This window comes from Lactuca virosa, chromosome 8 (assembly GCF_052849685.1).
Source record: "Lactuca virosa cultivar CGN04683 chromosome 8, Lactuca_virosa_CGN04683_v6, whole genome shotgun sequence".
Lineage (NCBI taxonomy): Eukaryota > Viridiplantae > Streptophyta > Magnoliopsida > Asterales > Asteraceae > Lactuca > Lactuca virosa.
This window is the reverse complement of record NC_136433.1, coordinates 94334538-94356881: the sequence shown is the minus strand read 5'-3', so window position 1 is coordinate 94356881 and position 22344 is coordinate 94334538. Positions and strand designations below refer to the sequence as shown.

General features: G+C 39.6%; 1 protein-coding gene across 1 annotated transcript in view; it reads left to right on the top strand.

Annotated features, from left to right (window-relative positions):
* The first annotated feature begins 14804 nt into the window (after window positions 1-14804).
* Window positions 14805-22344, top strand: part of LOC145130650 (uncharacterized) — a 28321-nt gene continuing 20781 nt past the window's right edge. The window contains exon 1 of the mRNA XM_079065421.1: window positions 14805-15419. Coding sequence (XP_078921547.1) covers window positions 14805-15419 — 615 coding nt within the window. The remainder of the gene's footprint in view (window positions 15420-22344) is intronic.

Genomic DNA, 22344 nt, shown 5'->3' with positions numbered 1-22344 from the left:
CGACGAGCTCCTTAGAGAACTCGACGAGTTGGTCTTCCAGTTTGCAGATTTTCGATGTTTTTGGCTGAAATTGGACTAGAATCATTACCTTAAATTGTTTTGGTCTTATAAAACCTGTTTTTGATGTGGTAATGATTATGGTAATCCAATTGCAAGGTTATTATCAAAATTTCAAGTTTTTATGTGTGTTTATATAATTCTTGAAGTTGTTGATATGATTGTTCATACACTTATGAGTTATGGTAGATCATAGGAATTATTTGCAAATTGGTTGTTAGTTAATTCTTGATCTAAATGTATTTTAATGGAGTCCATAATTTTTCCTCAAGTTATGGATTACCAAAAGCCATTTCTTTTAAAGTTTCATTAAAATGCAAAGGTTACAAAATTGAAGAGTCTTTTTGTTTTATGAACTCCATAACTTGTCCTCAAGTCATGGATGTTCAAGAGTCTCTTCATTAAAGTTTTTTAAAACTTTAATTAAACTCATAAGTTATGAAAATCCAAAAGTTTTTGAATAGTTCAAAAACTTGCCCTCAAGTTTTTGGAATTTGTAAAGTCTCATACACACTTTACTTCCAAACCCTAGAGTTTTAAAAGTTAAAATTTAACCCTTATGCTTTATAGTATTATAAGTTAATTATATATATATATATATATATATATATATATATATATATATATATATATATGTATGTATAAGAGCAAGTCAGTCTTACCGTTAGCAGGCCTCATTCACGAAGCCGGTCTATAAGAGGGGTATCAGGTTGTTGCCTATAAAATGGCAGCTTAATGGGTGTCCACTCTCACCCACCACTTCGTTGACTGGTGGAGGGTTGTTAGTCGAACGGGTAGGACAAGGACTATAATTTTCATTATAAGTATAATGATAAGTATAAAGTAACTAAACCTTTTATAAATTCCAAATCTTAGTTACTTTAGGAAAATGTGAATTTGGTGCTAACCCATGAAATTACACTTTGCACTTTGCTTAAGTCGTTAGTGGAGCGTGTGTGGTTAACCGGCACACTAACCTGGATTTAACAAGGTAGGAAAAGGGTAACTTAATGTTTATCATAGGATCGGTGGAGCGCGTGTGGTTAATCGGCACATCGATTAAGTGATAAATATTAAGGGTACCAAGTATATTTGCATGGTTATTCACACCTTGTTTTGTGATCCTCGGCATCCCAGTCACAAAACTTGAGAGGGCACAATCAAGATTGAAACATGCCATTGAAAAGTTCAATGAATCTCAAAAGATCTAGGAGTTTCAAAGCCAATTAAAAACCTAATAATTTATTTCGTTTTCCATGGTGGAAATTGGTGAATCGTCATTCACCTACCTTTAAATATTTTGTAGCTTGGATTACGGCATCCCTCTTCCAAGTTATAAAAGTATTGTGTTGGGTCCTAGCCTTAATATTTCATATTGGGTGTTATATTAAGGACTTAAATCAACTAACTTGAATATCTCCCATTGTAGATGTCTGGTTCAGACAACTATGATCCTCCCAAATCCCTAGGAACAAGATTTCCTAATGAAGATGATGTCCCATGGTTGGTTCATGGAAATCATACTTCTCTTCCTTCACCTCCTCCAATTATTCTCCCAAACCCACAAATTCTTGAAAAGTTCAAGATCACTCAAGCCCTATTGGCAAGCAAAGTCTATGTGTGCTCACATCTTGGAGATAAAGTCACATATTGACAAGCCGGGAGAGTTGGGTGTCAAGGTCTAAAGGAACTTGGTTGTTGATTAGGTTCTTCAATCACTTTCTAAGTCACATAGTGAGTTCCTATAGGACTACTATATGACAGGCCATGACATGACCCTTAATGATCTTACCTATTTGCTTGATGTTGCTGAATCAGCAATGATTTGAAGCACTGGTAAATCAAATTTGATTGGAAGATCAACTTCCCAAACTTCTATGGAAATTAACAATGGTGACATTGGAAATCTAGAAAAGCTTTCTCTTCCCAATGAAAAGGGATCGGCCATAGTCAACTCGGTTGACCAAATGGTAAAGAGAAAGGTTGAGTCTGAGATAGTCCCGTGTACCATGACTAAAGATTCCATAAGTTTCTATTTCCAAAAGAAGGGGCATTGGTTGAGAAGCTACCCTATTTACCTGAAAGTTCACTAGGACGGTAAAAGTCAAAGTTTAACTCTACTTCGGGTAAAGTCCACTATCTAACTTTGTTAAGTTCCTATTTGGAGATTCTTATTACATGATGTGACTGGGTCACATGTTGAAGTTTTAAGAATCAAAGAAAATAGATGAAGCTTAAAGAAGAGTAAGCGGATTCTGATCGTGAAGATAGATTTCGATCGCATGGTTCGGTGATCAGAATTTTTGAGCTGCTGCTTAAGAGTTGTGATAGATTGCTTAGGAATAGATAACAACATAGTTTTCATATGCATTTGCATTGTAAGGATAAGTTTTTCCGTAAGTTTTAAATAAAAGAAAAGTTTCATTTTTATTTATTTTAAATATCCTTACAGTGTTGGAAAATGGATTTGATTCTTTCGTTTGTGGTAGTGTCATAATTTACCAAATAAGGAAAGATTCTCATCAACCAAGTTTCAGTTGGATAGAAACTTGGAATTATGCAAGTTGTATTGTATGGTGAATGAGAATTTTCATCTTTGGAAAATTAAGACTAGTTCCTTGTTTACATGTATATGTGAGTCAAGTGAAGGACTAAGGGATCGAGTACACATTCTTGTGCACTGGTCAAGTCCACCACAAAGATCGATAAAATTATTCGTCATGATTTACTGAAGTTCAGTAAATATGGTTATACTTACAAGTTTAAGTATAGTTCTGAAACATTGGAAAAGTTTTAATGTATGGCAGAACGAATGAGTAGAATCAAATTTGGCAGAAAGATAAAAGTTTCTCAAATATGAAAAGATGGGAGAGTACTTTAGTATCATGTTTTATGATCATCTTAATGATTATGAAACCATAGCATAATTGATTCTCTAAGGAAATCTTAGTGCATTTGTTTGACTAAGAAGAGGAAACGTGAATTGTTGAATTGGTTAAATCAAAAGATGAATCATACTTCGTTCCAAAAATTGAGTCTTAGAGTAATACTCCAAGATTGTAAATTGAGTGACATAATCTTAAGAAGTTTTATAACACTTGTCAAATGTAAGAGTAAAATGTGTTCTACTCTTGTACATTTGAAATTAGTAAGTTGTAATGTTTTGGATAAAACAGAGACCAACTAAGGCCAATTATGTGAAGTGTTTGTCTTGATAAGAATCTGCACTAACTCCTGAATATTTGCTTTGTCAAGGAATGGTTCTTGGCAAGAGAGTCTTATATGTCAAGAGGACAGTGGGAGTCTAAAAGATCTTGAAAGAGTCTAATCAAGAATAAAACTTGTAGTTTATCACTAGCACACGACTTGAGGTTTATAACCTTTCGTGCTGACATATTCCTATTTCTGTGCCCATTCTAGTTAAAGTTGGTTTTGCATATGAGTTCTAAGAGTTCTCAATTGATTGCATAACAACTTGGAAGCAATGGCAGGCCCTTGTGCTGCCAGGTGGCAAGACGTTAAGACTGCACAAGTTCAGTCCATATGGATTTGTCACTAACCGTTTCTTGTGATTATGGTTTTGACAAATTCACATGGAAAGGAACACATACACCATAAAATCTAAGTGTCATAAGGTTTCTCTCCGATTCATGAAAATGATGGTGAGAAAACGCTTTCACTAAGAGGTTTTAAGTAGATATCAATTGTGATATTTGCATTCTCAAAGTCGTTAGTGGAGCCTGTATGGTTAACCGGCACACTAACATGGACTTGTGAGAAATGGCAAAGGTCTAAAAAATTGAGACTATGATTACGGCATCCCTTTTCATAGTTCTAAATTTGTTTAGGCACACAAGTGAGCTATCTAAGGAAAGGTGTATGATTTTGATAAATTTTTATCAAAGCATCTCGTATCAGAAATCTAAACTTTGGTAAGAAAGTCAATAAACTATTGATTTCTAGAAGTCCAGCTGATTTCTGAGTACATGTCAAAGCTAGTGGGAGGATAAGTGTTATGCTAATAATCATCATGCAAGTGGGAGTATGATAATTATAATAAGTGTTGCAAGTTAGCAATGTTAATTATAGAAAACAAAAGTTTCAACTGGGAAAAAGTTGTTTTGCTATAATTAAGGGAGAGGAAATTATACTTCATTTCAAATCTAAAAGATTAGATCGTGACATTTTAATCATCTTTAGTCAATGATATATATATATATATATATATATATATATATATATATATATATATATGTATATATATATATATATATGAATTTTATGTTGAAATGGCTCAACTTGAGGAAATTCTATATATATTGCGTTCTCAAAATTTGATTATGATTACGGCATCCCTCTTCATAGTCGAATTTTGAAAACATGGTAAATAAAAAATATTGTAGCAAAAGACTGGTCTAGAATCATGTCTTTATGTGAGACATCATGAATCGTGTCCCATATGCTTTGGGTATAGGATCGATTGCATGTGCTATAATATTTATCCTTTCTAAATTTTCCAAAGTGCCTGGGGGCATTAAGAGGGGAAAAGGTCTAGAATTGGATATGACTAAAATGATTAAGAAATTGTCGAGGACAATTTAAGGTTTACCAAAGATTGGTTGCTTAGGGACAGTTGGAAGTATAGTGTTAATTTTGGAAGGACCATATTGACATATTCTGAAAAGAGGCAACTCTTGTTCAGAAGTGATAGTCAAAATGGGAATGTGGAAATGTTCCCATAGGTGCAAGTTATTAATTAGATATGTGTAAGATTAGGAAACTTAATGCAAAAAGGATGTTCAAAGCATTGTACTTTGAATTTGAGACTTCGTTTCCATGGAATGATCTCCATTGGAGTACTCTGTAATGTCTGTTGACAAGTCTTTGTGACTTTGTGCATAGTCATTACGAGAGGATCAATGCATATAAGTTTAGAATCTAACAGATTTCGGTAAATGGCAGGAATTTGGAATTCTTGCATTTGTGGTAAGGATTTGGGATTGTGAAATGAGAATCATTGGAATTATGTTCAATCGATCTATTTCACAAAGTAAAGATCATAGACAAACTTAGTGTGCATACGTGGTGTATGGCATAACTAATGTTTGGACAAACATAGTGTGCGTACTTGGTGTATGGCATGACTAGTGTTTAGAAAACATAGTGTACATGCTTGGAGCATGGGACAACTATTGTTTTAATTCAAGTACTAAAGTTGATAATTGGAAACAGTATGCAATGAATAATGTGTAATTAATATGGTGATAAATAAAAGGTGTTCTATTTATATTCATAATTCCTAAGACCATATTGGATTCGATTATTCTTGTGTTTCACTTTGCATGTTTTGACTTCCAGAATAACTAGGTCATTCTTCCTGAATGACTAAGTTATTCAACCCATCCACAGTCGATAATACGTTGGAAGTAGGTATTAAGGCAAGACTGTCATGAAGTTGGTTTGTAGATATCTAAGGTATTGGACATAGCAAGAGTTGCTACAACATTCATGAGTGCTCATAAGTTCTGAGTATTGAATTAAACCCACGCTCATTTGACTCATTTCATGGATTTTATCACGAGTGATCATGAGACGATAATATCTTATATTCTTCAAACCTAGAGATATAAGTTGTTGCCTATGAGTTGGTTATACATTGATTGTACGAAAACGCATTAGTAACTCAATGTTATAAAACGTGCCTTTGTGTATGATTCAACAAGTAGTAGGACAAGCATATGAGTCGAAGTTTATCCATTCCTTTTACCCTTGATGGGATAAAAGCGATATTTGTGGGCCCCTCGATGATTTAGTGATGACACCCCTAAGTGCTTGGCCAAGCCTGGACTGATTTGATTTGTTTAATTAGTCGGTAGTCATAAATCGGAAATCAGGAAACAACAAATGGACAGAGATAATGATTACAATCCATGTCTCAGTCCATATGATATCTAGAATGGAGGAATATATGATCTCTTATCTAATGGACAAGTCATTGACTAAGGTCAAAGTTCGACAACGGCTTTAATAGTTTTAGACTTATCCAAGTGGGAGACTGTTGGATTAGTGTCTAATCCCATAACTATAATTGGTATGTACTTGACCCGACTTGGCATGGTCCATTTCGGTTGCACTTCCCCGGAACAATTTATATGGATAGTCTTTTGAGAATAGTATGTTTATGATTTATATTAATATATTATAAGTTCTAATATATTAATATGGAATCATGTTATTTAATTAGTATTGATCAAGAATTAATTTAGAATTAATTTAGTGATCAAAAAGGAACTAATTAAATATGGACTCTTTTATATATATATATATATATATATATATATATATATATATATATATATATATATATATATATATATATATATATATGGAATGGGCCAAGTTCATTTAGGTTGGCCTAAGCTTTCATGGATAGTCCATGGAGTGTTTAACCCATGGATCCTATGGAAATGAAAGGTCATGGGTATTAGGGTTTACATGAATGTAACCCTAATCCTCCATACTATATAAAGAGGTCTTTGGCACAAGAAATGGCACTAGTGTGTGAGGATACAAGAGTGAGTCAATTTCTAGTGTGCTTATTATTCTCTCAAGTTTCCAAGGTGTTTTGGTGATTTGTTATTCCACTTGAGGCTTCCACACTATTGGGGCTAAGCTCTTAAAGTTCAAGACTTCAAGCTACATCAAAAGGTATGTCATCTAACTAGGCTTTTGTAGTATAGTTGCTTCATATCATGCTAGTTAGGATGAAACCTTGGAATATTGAATATTTTCATGTATAATAGAGAAAACATAGATCCAAGGATTATAGGGTTGCATGTACACCACAGGAGTGTTAGAATGCTCAAAACCTTTCATAATCACCAAGATACATAGCATACAGAATGGTCATCGCGCCCCGCCCGGCATCGGGCTCCACCCGATAAACATGCAAACACATAACATATGCGAGAGTCATGAAGACATCTCGCATCCTAAACATAACCAAAAAGGGCCGAAATTTGTGCCTTAGACCCGTTAAACCCAGTGAGGAAACTCACCTCAAATCATGATAACCGAATACTCAAGCCGCTCCTACCGGAATCCGAGCACTGACAACATCAAGTAACATTTCATCAATAATTGGTTCTCAACCCAACCATAATTCTAGTCTAAACCAAACCTTCATGGTAAAAGTCCATTTTTCCCTTTTTCCTTACTTGCCAAGAATCCAAAGACCACAAGCATCATAAGCCCGAACCATGAAATGACACCACAAAGCCCAATAAGGACCAAATATCCAACCTAAAAGGCTCAAAATAACCAATGGTCAACCCTGATCAAACTTATGGTCAACGATCCATGGACAACAAGTCAACAAAACAAGGAAAGTCAAACAGGCCGAGTACGCCCCGCGTACTCAGCTGGTACGCCCAGCGTACACCCTTTGGGGCCAATACGCACAGCGTACCAGATGGGTATGCCCAACGTACTCCCCTGAACCCCATTCTTCTCCATTAAGCACTTAACCACTTAAGTCCTTGCTCAAAATTCCTATATCTGATTCCTATGGATGACTTATCATGTAAAGTTGGCAACTTTACTTGCATGCATGGCTTAATAGGGCTCTAGAGCTTAATGAAGGGTCTTAACACATGCATGAGTCCAAATAAACCATAAGGATCACATTTTTATACCTTTGGGACACCTAAAACGTCTAGATCTACAAGATTAAGTCTCAGAAACAACCTTATCTCACAAGGACCAACCAAAAGAGGCTAAAATGACTATAAACAAACCCAAAAGAAGATCTATACAATGAGTAGACAAGATAGGGACTTTATACCTCCAAAGTCACGAAATGAAGATGCTAACACTAGATCTCTAAGCTCTTCTCCAAGAAATGCATCTTCAACCTTCTTCTTCTCTTACACAAACCACCATAAACACTCTTACAAGCTCCAAAACACACTCAAGGCACTCTAGGGTTTCAATGTATGCTAAAGGGGATGGGGGCTAACCTAAAATGTCCAGAGGAAGGATATAATGTTGCTTATATTGGGGTAAAACCCCAAAATTAGGGTTTGGTGATGAAGGGAGTACGCCCCGCGTACCCCTTAGTACGCCCAGCGTACTCTTGGACCTCCCACGACCAAGTTACTTGGTACTTTCCGCGTACACATCTAGTACGCCCCGCGTACTAAATGATCCTCTAAAACCCTAAAACTGCATTCGACCATAACTCCTTCGTTCTAAGTCTGTTTCCGACGAACTTTATATCCACGAAAAGGTGACGAGAAGCCCTACACTTCTATTAACTCGCCATCACCTTAAAACTTCTCGATCAAAAACCCAAAATTCATAAAGGCCTAAACTCCAAATTATGATTATACCCTTGGGCTCTAAAACACAAACGAACACACTGATCACTTAGACTATAACACCCACATCCAAAAAGGGCCAAATAATTTCTTCCCCAAAGCCCTATGCCTTATGATAACTGATGATCAGGCCATAGCCCCAAATAATGAAGCGATTCGAAACCGAGTGTTATAACTCTCCCCCACTTAAATTTAATTCTGTCCTCAAAATCATTCCTTACCATCCCCAACATGCCTGATAGCCCGAAGGGCATAACCACAACCTTGAGCATATAACGGCCTTCCCAAGGCAACCGAACCCAACCCAAGTAGAACTTTTCAACCTGAAGAAGATGAATCCATAATCCCATGTAGAAAACAAACCCTACTTTACCTAAAATCTGAAATCTTGAATTTGTCTGACTCCCGACAGACCGCCCATACTGTACCACTACCAGGCCCAAACGTCATTGAATTCCAAACTTTAAACAGAACGCTTCCAACCCTTGATTGACTTGATGCTTCTAATGGAACCAAAATCATCGACCATTATTGCTGAAAAAACACTTATACTTGACAGAAGGCTCAGATAATCCTTCGAGTAAAAGACTCGTTCCTGCAACGGTTAGACTCAGACGAGAGCTACGCAATAGCGTCATATCATTTACTTTGAGATTATTCAATCCAAGTTGCAAGTGACTAAGCACATTCTTCGAAAATCATGCGACTCCACACACGAATCCCAAATCACAATACTGCCTTGACTTATCTCGATGCCCCCTAGCTGCTTTCCAAAAGTAGCCGAGACCTCCCTGGTCCCAACTTGCCTGCCAACTAACTGAAACACCGGATTCCCGGCCAATTGCTGATTCGAAAGGCACACACGGGCGCCCCACGCGGCTTAATGAAGGCCTCATCTGGAAATAATTGCCCAAGCTATCTTGCCACTTATGGATCCAATCGATCATAACATTCCGACAAACCTGACGCCACCAAATCCAATGGTAAAAGTGAATGCTACATGACCAACTGTAGTCTTATATCACAACCGGCCTCCAACGACCTACCACTTCCTGATTCCATTCATGTTGTGGCCTTCCCACAGTCTTACAAACTAACCCATCCTGGTCTAACTCATATAAATAAATCCATGACCAATCATGGATTTGCCGCACCCACACCCCTGCACAGGGACCGGTGAATGCTACAGCCACCACCGTAGTCTTACAACACTCATATCTCGCCATGGCCACTACCCATGGTCTTACCACTCATCTGTCAATCCATCCATACTCATCCTGAGTCGAACATGCACCAGAATATGTGCCCAAACCGGGCTTGGGTCATGCTTGGAACCCCAAATACTGGGTCCATCAAAACCTGCTATCCATCACCGAGAAGGTGCAACCAACTGCTAGAAGTTTCCTGAACTCCCAACTCACGCAGTCCTCAATCCAGACGGCCACCTGAGTCGTCTTCCCTCCCAACGGGGAATGTGAAACTCATCCAAGTTTCACGCTCGATTCGGCTTCCAGAAATCTGGACAATTCTCCCCCACTTGAATTCGTCAAAGTTATCCCAGCACACCAAGTTGAAAGATTTCCCAATCCATCTTACCCCTTATGATCGAACCACTGACAACCTGCGCTTACCAATGTTAGTGTTCCATCACTAGCCAACCCAAAGACCGCACAACATTTGACAACCAAGATGAACACTTCTTGTATTCTCAGCAATTCCGACAACCCCAAGTGCTTCCGATGATACAATCCCCAAATCCTGCAATCCTTTATGTTCATGACAAGACCAAAACTCCAGTGATAGATTAAACTTTTGACACTCCCCTGGGCAAACCAAGAACACTCGACTGCTACTACCATCATCTTGCTACCGCTCCTTCCCTAGCAACGGTAATGATTGAATCCCAAAAGTTCTTCCACAGATGATTGCCAACCCCAGCAGATCAAATGCTAAAACCACTAAACCCTGATTTTACTGGAAAACCAACCCGCTGACCTTGTCCATAAACCTTCCAACCGATACCTCCGAACTGATCCCGATAAAGAACCTGAACAACCATCGAACACACTGAGTGGGGGAAATTCGCCATTATATGACCCGACTGATGACAACAATGGCACAATTCTACTTCCAGTGTGCATTCATGGTGGAAGTGGCCCTTCCGTCCGCACCTGCCACACTTAGACCTGTTGCGCACATCCTCCTATGCCACTTTATCCTTCGTGTAACCACCACGGCCCCTTGAGTCTCTAACCCTAGCTATAGAAACATCCAACTTCTCCGATCGCCATGTTGGACTATGAGTCTGCATCCTCTTCCTCAAGTGCCTATCCAAACCAATCTCTTGCTCCTAGGTTAACCCGAGCATCCCATCAACCGCCTGAATAAACTAGGTCTGACTCTCAAACCTTGCGATCAATCTATCAGTGACACACCCAATGATGTCGGGTAACTCCGTGCGTAAGGCTAGCGAAACCTCCGCGGCGATCCAATCATGTGGTCGAATCTCCTAAAGGCACGGTGCATAAGCCACCTTCGATCCCAGATGACAAGAGATAACAATAGGATTTTCATTCCTGAAGGATTATAGGGATCCACAAGCTTTGGGCTCCAGATGAACCCCTAACTGACCCGCTACAATATTGGCCTGAAAGGCACCGAGACGACCATCCAATAGCTCCAAAATCCCTTCCTTGACTACCCAAAGATCACAGGTGTCCATTCTAGAATACCGTAGGTAATCTCCGATAAGATGAACTCCCGCATGCGCTCATCAATCAGGTCAGTACCTGCACCTGATCCGGAACCAGAACCTGAACCCCCTTCCTGAGTGCTCAACGCCATACTGAAAAACAACATGCAAAAGATCAGAACATACCCAAGAATCCTCATCCCATATGCTTCGTAGATTCTCCATGACTCTCCCTGCCTCGAGTGTGGATCTTGTGCTTTCAGTGGTATGAATCCAATACTACCTTCCACACCTACCCATACCTTCCTTAAGAAGCATCTTGAATCCTCCAAGTCACCTTCTCAAACTAATACTCCCCATGATGCCAATTACCCACCTCATGAATACAATCACATGCAACAAAGCTTAGATAATCCTTCGAGTAACAGACTCATCCCTACAACGGTTAGACTCAAACAAGAGCTGTGTAATAGGGTTAAATCCATCACTCTGAGATTATTCAACCTCTGTCACATGTAACTTAACATATTCACTTAGCAGCCAACTCCCATTATCTAAGAGTCCCACAAAGCACAAAGCAAGAAGCATTCGTGTAGTAGCACTCTGATCCATAAAATAACCAAATGACATTCAACCTCACACACCATAACTCATGTAGGAACTTTCATTCTCACTGCCAAATGCCCTACGCATACAGATTATAGCCAAACTAGCATCCCATGCTTCCTAGGCTACAAGGCAACACATATCAGGTCAATCTGTCATTGTCTAATAAAAACTAGCATGCAAGTCTACAAGCTCATACAATAGGCATACAAGGCATCTCTCTTAGCCTTCTATTATGCAAATATTGAGCAGATCCTAACCCTAACTACCATGCGATTCACAAATTCATAACTCAAATCATATCAGATAACATGTATGAGTATTTTGGGAAAACTTACTTAAGCTCGGCCGATTGCACGCATCACATCCCTTTCTTTTATTAGAGACCCCTTTTATAAAACATTTATTTTTATGAAAAATTTCACCAAACCCTGAGTTCGAGTTGAGGCATACCCGAGATTATGCCCGAATCCCTCAAACCAAGGCTCTGATACCAACTTGTAACATCCCAAAATTTCAAGGTAAAAATTTTGTTTTTAATATAATCAAATCATTCATTTATCTTTTATATAAACATTTAGAAGCAATTCAAAATAAAACAATTATCAGAGTACAATTCCAAAATCACGAGTGGTGGAAAACATGGGTGTATGAGCTGCAATCAAGTCGGGCCCTTCCCTTTCGAACCGGAAGTACCTGAAAACAATAAACCACAACCTATAAGCACAAAGCTTAGTGAGTTCGCCAAAATACCACATACCATACATATCAAAATATACTAGGCCCCGCCCAACATCGGACCCCGCCCGGCATCGGGCCCTGCCCGATATCGAGCCCCGTTTGGTATACAGATATGCCAGTCATCGGTCCCCACCGAGTATACATATAAAACATATAAACAAATAAACACATAACACATGCAATAATCACCAAGATACATAACATACAGAATGGTCATCAGGCCCCGCCCGGCATCCGGCTCTTCCCGGTAAACATGCAAACACATAACATATACGAGAGTAACGAAGACATCTAGCATCCTAAATATAACAAATAAGGGCCGTCATTGGTGCCTTAGACCCACTAAACCCAGTGAGGAAACTCACCTCAACCCAAGATAACCGAGAACTCAAGCCGCTGCTATCGGAATTCGAGCACTAACAACATCAAATAACATTTCATCAACAATTGGTTCTCAACCCAACCAGAATTCTAGTCCAAACCAAACCTTTAGGGTAAAAGTCAATTTTACCCTTTTTCCTTACTTGCCAAAAATCCAAAGACCAATCCACAAGCATCATACGCCCAAACCCTGAAATGACACAACAAGGCCAAATAAGGCCCAAATATCCAAATTGGGCTCAAACCCATCATGGGCCTAACCCGAGAAGGCCCAACATCCTAAAAGGCTCAAAATAAACAATGGTCAAACCTGGTCAAACTTTTGGTCAACAATCCATGGACAACAAATCAACAAAACAAGAAAAGTCAAACATACCGAGTACGCCCCGCGTACTCAGCTGGTACACCCAACGTACACCCTTTGGGGCCAGTACGCACAACGTACCATATGGGTACACCCAACGTTATCCCCTGAAACCCATTCTTCTCCATTAAGCACTTAACAACTTAAGTCCTTGCTCCAAACTTCCATATCTGATTCCTATGGATGACTTGTCACGTAAAGTTGGCAACTTTACTTGCATGCATGGCTTAATGGGGCTCTAGAGCTCAAAAGAGCTTAATGAAGGGTCTTAACACATGCATGAGTCTAAATAAACCATAAAGATCGCATTTTTAACCTTTGGGACACCTAAAACGTCCATATCTACAAGATTAAGTCTCAGAAACAACCTTAGCTCGAAAGGACCAACCAAAAGAGGCCAAAATGACCATAAACAAACCCAAAAGAAGATTTATACAATGAGTAGACAAGATAGAGACTTTATACCTCCAAAGTCACAAAATGAAGATGCTAACACTAGATCTCTAATCTCTTCTCCAAGAAATGAGTCTTCAACCTTCTTCTTCTCTTAGACAAACCACCATAAACATTCTTCCAAGCTCCAAAATCACTCAAGGCACTCTAGGGTTTCAATGTACCCTAAAAGGGATGGAGGCTAACCTAAAATGTCCAGAGTAAGGATATAATGTTTCTTATATAGAAATAAAACCCCAAAATTAGGGTTTGGTGTTAAAGGGAGTACGCCTTGCGTACTTCTTAGTACGCCCGACGTACTTTTGGACCACCCGCGACCAAGTTACTCGGTATGCCTCGCGTACTAGATGACCCTCCAAAACCCTAAAACTCTATTCGACCATAGCTCCTTCGTTCTAAGTTCGTTTTCGACGAACTTCATATATGTGGAAAGGTGACGAGAAGCCCTACACTTCTATTAACTCACCATCACCTTAAAAGTTCTCGATCAAAAAACCAAAATTTATAAAGGCCTAAACTGTGAAATTACGATTGTACCCTTGGGATTCAAAACACAAACGAACATGCGGATCACTTATACAATAACACCCACATCCAAAAAGGGCCAAATCTTTGTTCCGCAAGGCACTAAGCCTTATGATAACTGATGATCGGTTCATAGCCCCGAATAATGAAGCGATTCAAAACTAAGTTTTACATGGAGCTTATGTCAGAGCACCAGGGGATGTACCGGAAATCCCACTGATCCCAAATACTAGTCTTCGACGGGGCCAAGGAAGAGAATGAGGCAGGGGTAGAGGAAGAGGCCGAGGAGCTGTTTCAGCACTGATATCGGCACCGTCGAGCCATGGCAACTCCTGATCCCACTGGAGACGAGGTCGATGTCGCGAAAGTGGTCGTGCGGCAAACATGATCACTAGAGAAGAGTTGGCTGATGAGATTGATCGTGTGATTCGAGCCACCTTGCCAGATGTAGTTGCTCAGGCACGATAAGTAATAATGGATGAGTATGAATGTAATTTGGGTGGATGTGAAGAAGACTATGAGTATAGTACACCAAATATATCTCATGACCCAACCCTCAAGGCATCATGACAACCACGGCCGGCGGGGTTGTAGTTACAAGACGTTCATGAATAGTAAGCCATCTATATTTAACGGAGAAATTGATCCCGTTTTGTCATCTACATGGATCATGGAGATTGAGAGAACATTTGATACAAGCAATTCTATGGATGAGGACAAGGTGATTTATGTTGCGACAATGTTAAAAGAGGATGCAATACATTGGTGGGGCATGGTGAAGGAAGTTAGGAGGAGTGAGGCGGCCAAGAAGATGTCATGGGATGAGTTTCTAATAATCTTTAAAGAAAAGTTTTTCCCTCGAACAACGGTTAGACAGTTAGAGAAAGAACACTTCAGGTTGGAACAAGGGAATATGACTGTGAGGGAGTACACCACTAAGTTCATGAAGAAAGCTAGGTTTTCCAAATTTTATGTGTCTACAAAAGAAAGAAGGGTGGAAAGCTATATTTGGGGATTGAGAACAGCTATCCGTGAATTTATGCAAATTCAAAAACCAGGTACTTTCCAGTCTGTTGTAGATACTGTAGAAGTCCGCGAATGTGAGAAGAATCGTCAAGGTGAAGACAATGCTTTAGGGAAAAGAAAATGGGTTGGTACGAACAATGATTCCAATAAAAGCAAGACTTCAGGTCAGGAACGTAAGGTTGATCAAGGGTCTGGAGTAAAGCAATGTCCGAAATGCAACCTTTATCATAAGGGGAGTGTAACATGAATCACAAAGTTTTCTAAAAGTGTGGAAAGCTAGGGCACATAGCCACAAAATGTAAGACAGGAATGGTATAATAAGTGTGTGGTTCCCCCAACCACATCAAGTCGAAATGTCCCTATAACACCCGAGTTGCCAGGTATGTTATTAATATATCTATTGTTAATTTTCAAGTTTCGTGTGAAGGTATGTACGTTGGGCGTACACAGTGTACGCTTGGCGTACTAGGTATCAGGTGAGTACGTTGGGCGTACATGGGTGTACGCACTGCGTGCTCATGCAGGCATGGATCTGGGGAAGTCCTTGCGTAAGCTGGGTGTACCCATGCGTACGTTGGGCATAGACTGGCCAGAGGCAAACCCTAAATTTTAGGGTTTTCACCCTATGTAAACACCTTAAGCCTCTCCAAACCCTCATTCTCTCAGCCTTCGTTGCCCCTAAAGTGTTAGAACCGAACACTAAGCCTCTTGCATGCATTTTGAGCTTACCTTGAGCATTTTTTGTGTTATTTGGTACTTTTGAAGAAGAAGGTGTAAGGATGTGAATAGGGCTTGTAGATCTTGGAGTTTGGCATCATTTCTGACCTATTTGAGGTATAAAGCTTTAAGCTTGACCATTGCATACTTAGATCTAGTTTTCAGGTGTTTTATGTCATATTTTAGTCCCATAGTTGAGGTTCCTTAAGTTATGGAAGTTTCAGTTAATTTGAGTTGTCCTTTTAGGCTCTTGGAGGTGTTTGGAGCCATAAAAATCAGACCTTGATGGTTTAGCCTCAACCATGCAAGTGCTAGATAGCAACTAAATGAGCTTATGGACTTAAATGGTGTCTTAATCCCCATCCATGCATGCAAAAGCATAAAGTTTATAATTTTATGGCTTAGGACGTTTTTAGGGACTTGGATCTATGTTTTGAATGTTAGGACTTAATGGATAAGTCACAAGAAAGTCCTTAGGTTGGTTGGCCAGTACACTGGGCGTACTCCTTGGTACGTTGCACGTATTGGGTTACCAACCAGTATCTAGTCAAGGCCAGCGTATGTTGTGCATAGATGATGAGTACGCCACGCGTACGCATACAGTAGACCAAGGAGTGGTTTTTGGGCTATAGGATATTGGGCCTAGAATTTTTGGGCCTCAACCCCACCTGTGAACTGAGGCTTTTGGTTCTAGGACTAGGATTTATGGTGTTGGGCCTTAAATCTTAATTGTTTGGGCTTGGACATTTTATCTTGGAAATTAGGCCTTAGGAGGAAAAGGCCCAATAGGGAAAGGATTAGGGAACCTTGCCTTATGATATGGACTATGGTTTGGACCTTGGAGTAAGATTTAGATCTAATGGCTAAGGTCCATAGGATGCTCCATGGGAGTTACAAACCCATGGGTCATGGAAATGAAGAGTCATGTTACATTAGGGTTTACATGGTGTAACCCTAATGCAACATACTATATAAGCATGCTTCTAGCAACCAAAATCAGCTACACTAGTGAGACAAGAGGGCAAGCCGAATTAGAAGTGTTCTACATTCTCTCAAAGTTTATTCCAAGGGCATTTGGTGTTGTGTGAAACAATTGAGGCATCACACTTGGGGTGCTAGGCTCTCAAGGTTTTTCAAGGAATCAAATCAACTACAAGGTATGTAATTCTAGCCATCTTTTATGATTAAAGTTCCACATGTATGCTAGATAGGATTATGAACCTTGGAAAACGTATTTTGCATGTATTTTTAGACAAACATAGATCCAAGGTTTTCTAGGGTTGCATGTACACTTAGGAGTGTTAGAATGCTCAAAACCCATCAGTGGTATCAGAGCATAGGCTTGTTTGTTAGATACTTGATGCAAAATTGTGAAAAAAAACTCGTTTTTATGCATTCTGAAGCATGAACTCGCCGAGTCCATTGGGGGACTCGACGAGTCCATGACCAAACTCATCCTACTCGTCGAGTAGGTTCTTGCACTCGATGAGTAGGAGCCCCTGAGTGCAGTTTTTCGAGTTTTGCTGCTGAAAATGGACTAGAAACATTACCCTAAACTGATTTGGTGTTTTAAAACTTGTTTTAGATGGTGTAATGATTGTTCTAATCCATTTACAATGGCTAATATCAAAATTACATGATTATATGTGTTCATATGTTCTTGAAATTTTGATATGATTATTCATGTTCTTATGAGTTCTTGATAGAACATAGGAATTACTTGTTTAATGCTGAATTCATGATCTTCATGTGTTTTAATGGAGTCCATAACTTGTCCTCAAGTTATGGATAACCAAAAGTCACTTTGTATTAAATCCATTAAAAGAACACATAAGTTACAAAAATTAAGAGTCTTCATTTTAATAACTCATAAGTTATGAATTGAAAAGGTTTTGTAAAGTTACAAAACTTTCCCTCAAGTTTTGGAACATGTAAAGTCATCTAATAAACTTTAGTTCCAACCCCTAGAATTTTATAAGTTAAAATTCAACCATTATACTTTATAATATTATAAGTTTAATAATATATATATGTATAAGATCAAGTCGTTTTACCATTAGTAGGCCTCATTCACGAAGCCGGTCTATAAGGGGGGTATAACGTTGTTGCCTATAAAATGGTAGCTTAATGGGTGTCCACTCTCACCCACCGCTTCCTTGACTGGTGGAGGGTCGTTAGCCGAACGGGTAGGACAATGACTTAAAATTCTCATTAAAAGTATAATGATTATTATAAAGTAACTAAATGTTTATAAATTCCCAATCTTAGTTACTTTAGGAAAATGTGAATGAGGTGCTAACCCATGAAATTACACATTGCACTTTGATTAAGTCGTTAGTGGAACGTGTGTGGTTAACCGGCACACTAACTTGGACTTAACAAGTTAGGAAAAGGGTGACTTAAGGTTTTTCATTGGTTGGTGGAGCGCGTGTGGTTAACCGGCACATCGATTAAGTGAAAAACATTAAGGGTACCAAGTAATTTGCATGGTTACTTCACACTTTGTTTTGTGATCCTCGGTATCCCAGTCACAAAACATGAAGGGCACACTCGAGATTGTAACATGCCATTCAAAAGTTCAATGAATCTCAAAAGAATCTAGGAGTTTCTAAAAACCAAATAAAACGTACTAATTTATATATTTCGTTTTCATGGTAGAAATTGGTGAATCGTCATTCACCTACCTTTCAAATATGTTTTAGCTTAGATTTCGGCATCCTTCTTCTTAGTTATAATATATTGTGATTGGATCCTAGCCTTAATATTACATTTGGGTGTTTTATTAAGGACTATCTTTATATCTAAACTAAACTTGTCTTTTCTTCTTTTCAGATGTCTTCCAACAATGATGCTTCTGTCTCAAACCCTACCGGATCCTTCTCTCTCATGAACCTTTGTGGGAGAGTCATCTTTGATGGATCCAACTTTACAGATTAGATCAGGAACATCATGATGGTCACTCGGTATGAGAACAAAGAATATGTTCTCGACAAGGAGCTTAAGGTACCCGAGCCGACTGTTACTCCTGGGGAGTTTGCTGAATATGAGGCACATGAAAGAGATGCTACCAAAGTGGCATGCATCATGATGGCCACTATGACAGCCGAGCTCCAAAAGTCTTATGAGGACTACTATCCTTTTGAGATGCACTAGGATTTGATGGACCGCTACCATCAGAGTGCTCGTCAAGAGCGATATGAAATCATCTCCTCCATGATACAAACCGAAATGAAAGATGGTGAACCCATCACGGGCCACATGCAGAAAATGCAAAGGTATGTTGACCGTTTGATGAAGCTGAATGTGAACTTCCCAGAGGAGTTAGCAATAGATATCATTTTCCATTCCTAACCATCGTGTTAAGAACAATTCCGCATGACATACCACATGAACAAGGAAGAAGTCACCCTCAGCAAACTTCAAGGACTCTTGAAGACCGCCGAAAGTGGTCTTAAAGGTAAGTCGATTGTTACCACTCCTACTCCTACTCCAAACTCCGCACCTGTCCTGGCAATCGGGAAAGGTAGAGGGAAAAAGAGGAAGAACCCTTCGAAGGGTACCAAGGGTAAGACCCTTGATGGCTCCTCTTCAAGTGGAACCAAGAAAGGCTTCGTCACTCCTTCTTCTGATCCAAAAGAGGCTGAATGCTTCTATTGCCATGAAAAGGCGCACTGGCAGCGGAACTGCCTAAAGTACCAGCAAGATTTGAAGGATGGGAAAGTGAAACCCAACCATGCAGGTATTTACACTATATTATCTAATAACTCACCCTATTCTAACTCTTGGGTCCTTGATACCGGCTGTGGTATTCATATCTGTTCTGATTTGCAGGGACTAAGAAGAAGTGATAATGTGGAGCATGGAAAGATAAACTTGATCATGAGGAATAGGAAAGTTTCACCTGTCACCAAGATTAGAGTTTATACTTTGTTGCTAAGTAGTGGGTTTACTTTAGATTTGAATAAATGTTGTTATTCGCCTGAAATGGCAAGAAATGTTATTTCCTTTCATGCTTTGTACAAACAAGGGTTTACCTTTTATTTTGATAATGAAGTTGGTGGAATAAATGCTTTCTTTAATAATGTGTTTTATTTTAAAGCATTACCTTGTGATGGTGTGTATGAAGCTGTGTCTGTTGTAGATAATTTAGGAAATAATGTGTTGTGTATTGATTCTACTAATGATAATAACTTGGATAAAGCATCATTATGGCATTGTCGTCTTGGACATGTAAGCAAGAAACGCATAGGCCAACTCCAAAAGGATGGAGTCTTGGAGTCATTTGACCTAAATTCAGATGATAGTTGTGAATCATGCTTACTTGGAAAAATGACAAAGTCACCCTTCACAGGTTCTTGTGCTAGGGGTGAGGGTTTGTTGGATCTAGTACACACAGATGTCTGTGGACCCTTCAAAACTACCACAAGGGATGCTAATCGTTATTATGTGACTTTTATAGATGATTATAGTAGATATGGATATGTATACTTAATCAAGCATAAGTCAGAGACTTTCGATAGGTTTAAAGAGTTTAAAAAGGAAGTAGAGAATCAATTGGGCAGGAACATTAAGATGCTTCGATCCGATCGAGGTGGTGGGTATCTTAGTACAGAGTTCCTCGACTATCTTAGGGAATGTGGGCTTATCTCACAATTGACACCTCCCAGGATACCAGAGTTGAATGGTGTAGCTGAGAGGCGTAATCGAACCTTGTTGGACATGGTTCGTTCCATGATGAGTCGAGCTTCGCTACCAATCTCATTCTGGGGGTATGCCTTAGAGACTGCCGCCCATATCCTTAATCTGGTCCCTACAAAGAAGGTTGCCAAAACACCTCACGAGATGTGGACTGGAAAAGTTCCTAATCTAGCCCACATCAAGATTTGGGGTTGTGAAGCTTTCATGAGACGTGACACTCACGATAAGCTCGAACCTCGAAGTGAGAGGTGTATTTTCATCGGCTACCCACAGAAATCCTTTGGTTACCTCTTCTACAGACCTAGTGAGAATGTAGTCTTTGTAGCAAGGAGGGGTGTCTTTCGAGAGAGAGAATTCATAAGCCAAGGAAACAGTGGGAGGCAAATTGACCTTGAAGAAATTCAAGAGTCAAGCGGTGAAGGAACCTCAAAACCTAGCAATCAACTTGAGGAGGAAACTCCTGTTGATCCAATTGACGAGTCTGTACCTCTGAGGCGTTCCAAAAGGGTTAGGAATGCACCTGAGCACTACTATGGTTTCTATATTACTGCGGAAGGTGAGACACTTATCAGTGATGAGACACTGGTAAGTCTGGATGAACCTAACAGCTATGTGGAAGCCATGGCAGCCCCGAGTCTGCCAAATGGAAAGAGGCAATGGATAGCGAGATACAGTCCATGTATGACAATCAAGTTTGGAACTTGGTTGACAATGTACCAGGTCGTAAGACAGTTGGGTGCAAATGGATCTTCAAGAAGAAGACCGACATGGATGGTAATGTACACACTTATAAGGCGCGACTGGTTGCAAAGGGCTTTTCTCAAACTCCAGGAGTTGATTATGATGAGACCTTTTCACCAGTAGCCAAGATTAAGTCTATTAGGGTATTGTTAGCCATAGCTGCATTTCATGACTATGAAATATGGCAAATGGATGTCAAAACCGCTTTCCTTAATGGAAAGTTGGCTGAGGATGTTTACATGAATCAGCCAGAGGGTTTTGTCAGCACAGAGTACCCTAATAAAGTGTGTAAGCTTGAGAAATCCATCTATGGATTGAAACAAGCACCTCGCAGATGGAATCTTTGCTTCGATGAGAAAGTCAAAGAGTTTGGCTTTTCGAAGAGTGAAGATGAATCTTGTGTATATGTCAAGGCTAGTGGGAGTATAGTCAGCTTTTTGGTACTGTATGTGGATGACATACTACTCATAGGAAATGACATCCCAACCTTGCAGGAAGTGAAGTCCTGGCTTGGGAAGTGTTTTGCTATGAAGGACCTTGGAGAAGCTGCCTATATCGTAGGGATAAGGATTCTGAGAAACCGGAGTAAAAGACTAATTGGACTTAGTCAGAGTACATACTTGGATAAAGTGCTGAAGAGGTTCAGCATGCAAGATTCCAAGAAAGGAGAGTTACCCATCCAGAGTAACGCTAGATTGAGTAACACTCAGAGCCCGAGTACTGAGGTTGAGATAGCAAAAATGAGTCAAGTACCTTATGCTTCAGCTGTAGGCTCGATCATGTATGCTATGACATGTACTCATCCTGATGTAGCCTTTGCTTTGAGCATGGTTAGTAGGTATCAGGGGAACCCTGGTAAGGCTCACTGGACTGCGGTAAAGAAAATTCTCAAGTACCTGCGGAGGACTAAGGACTGGGTCCTTACCCTTGGTGGGAGTGATGACTTGAGAGTTCTAGGGTATAGT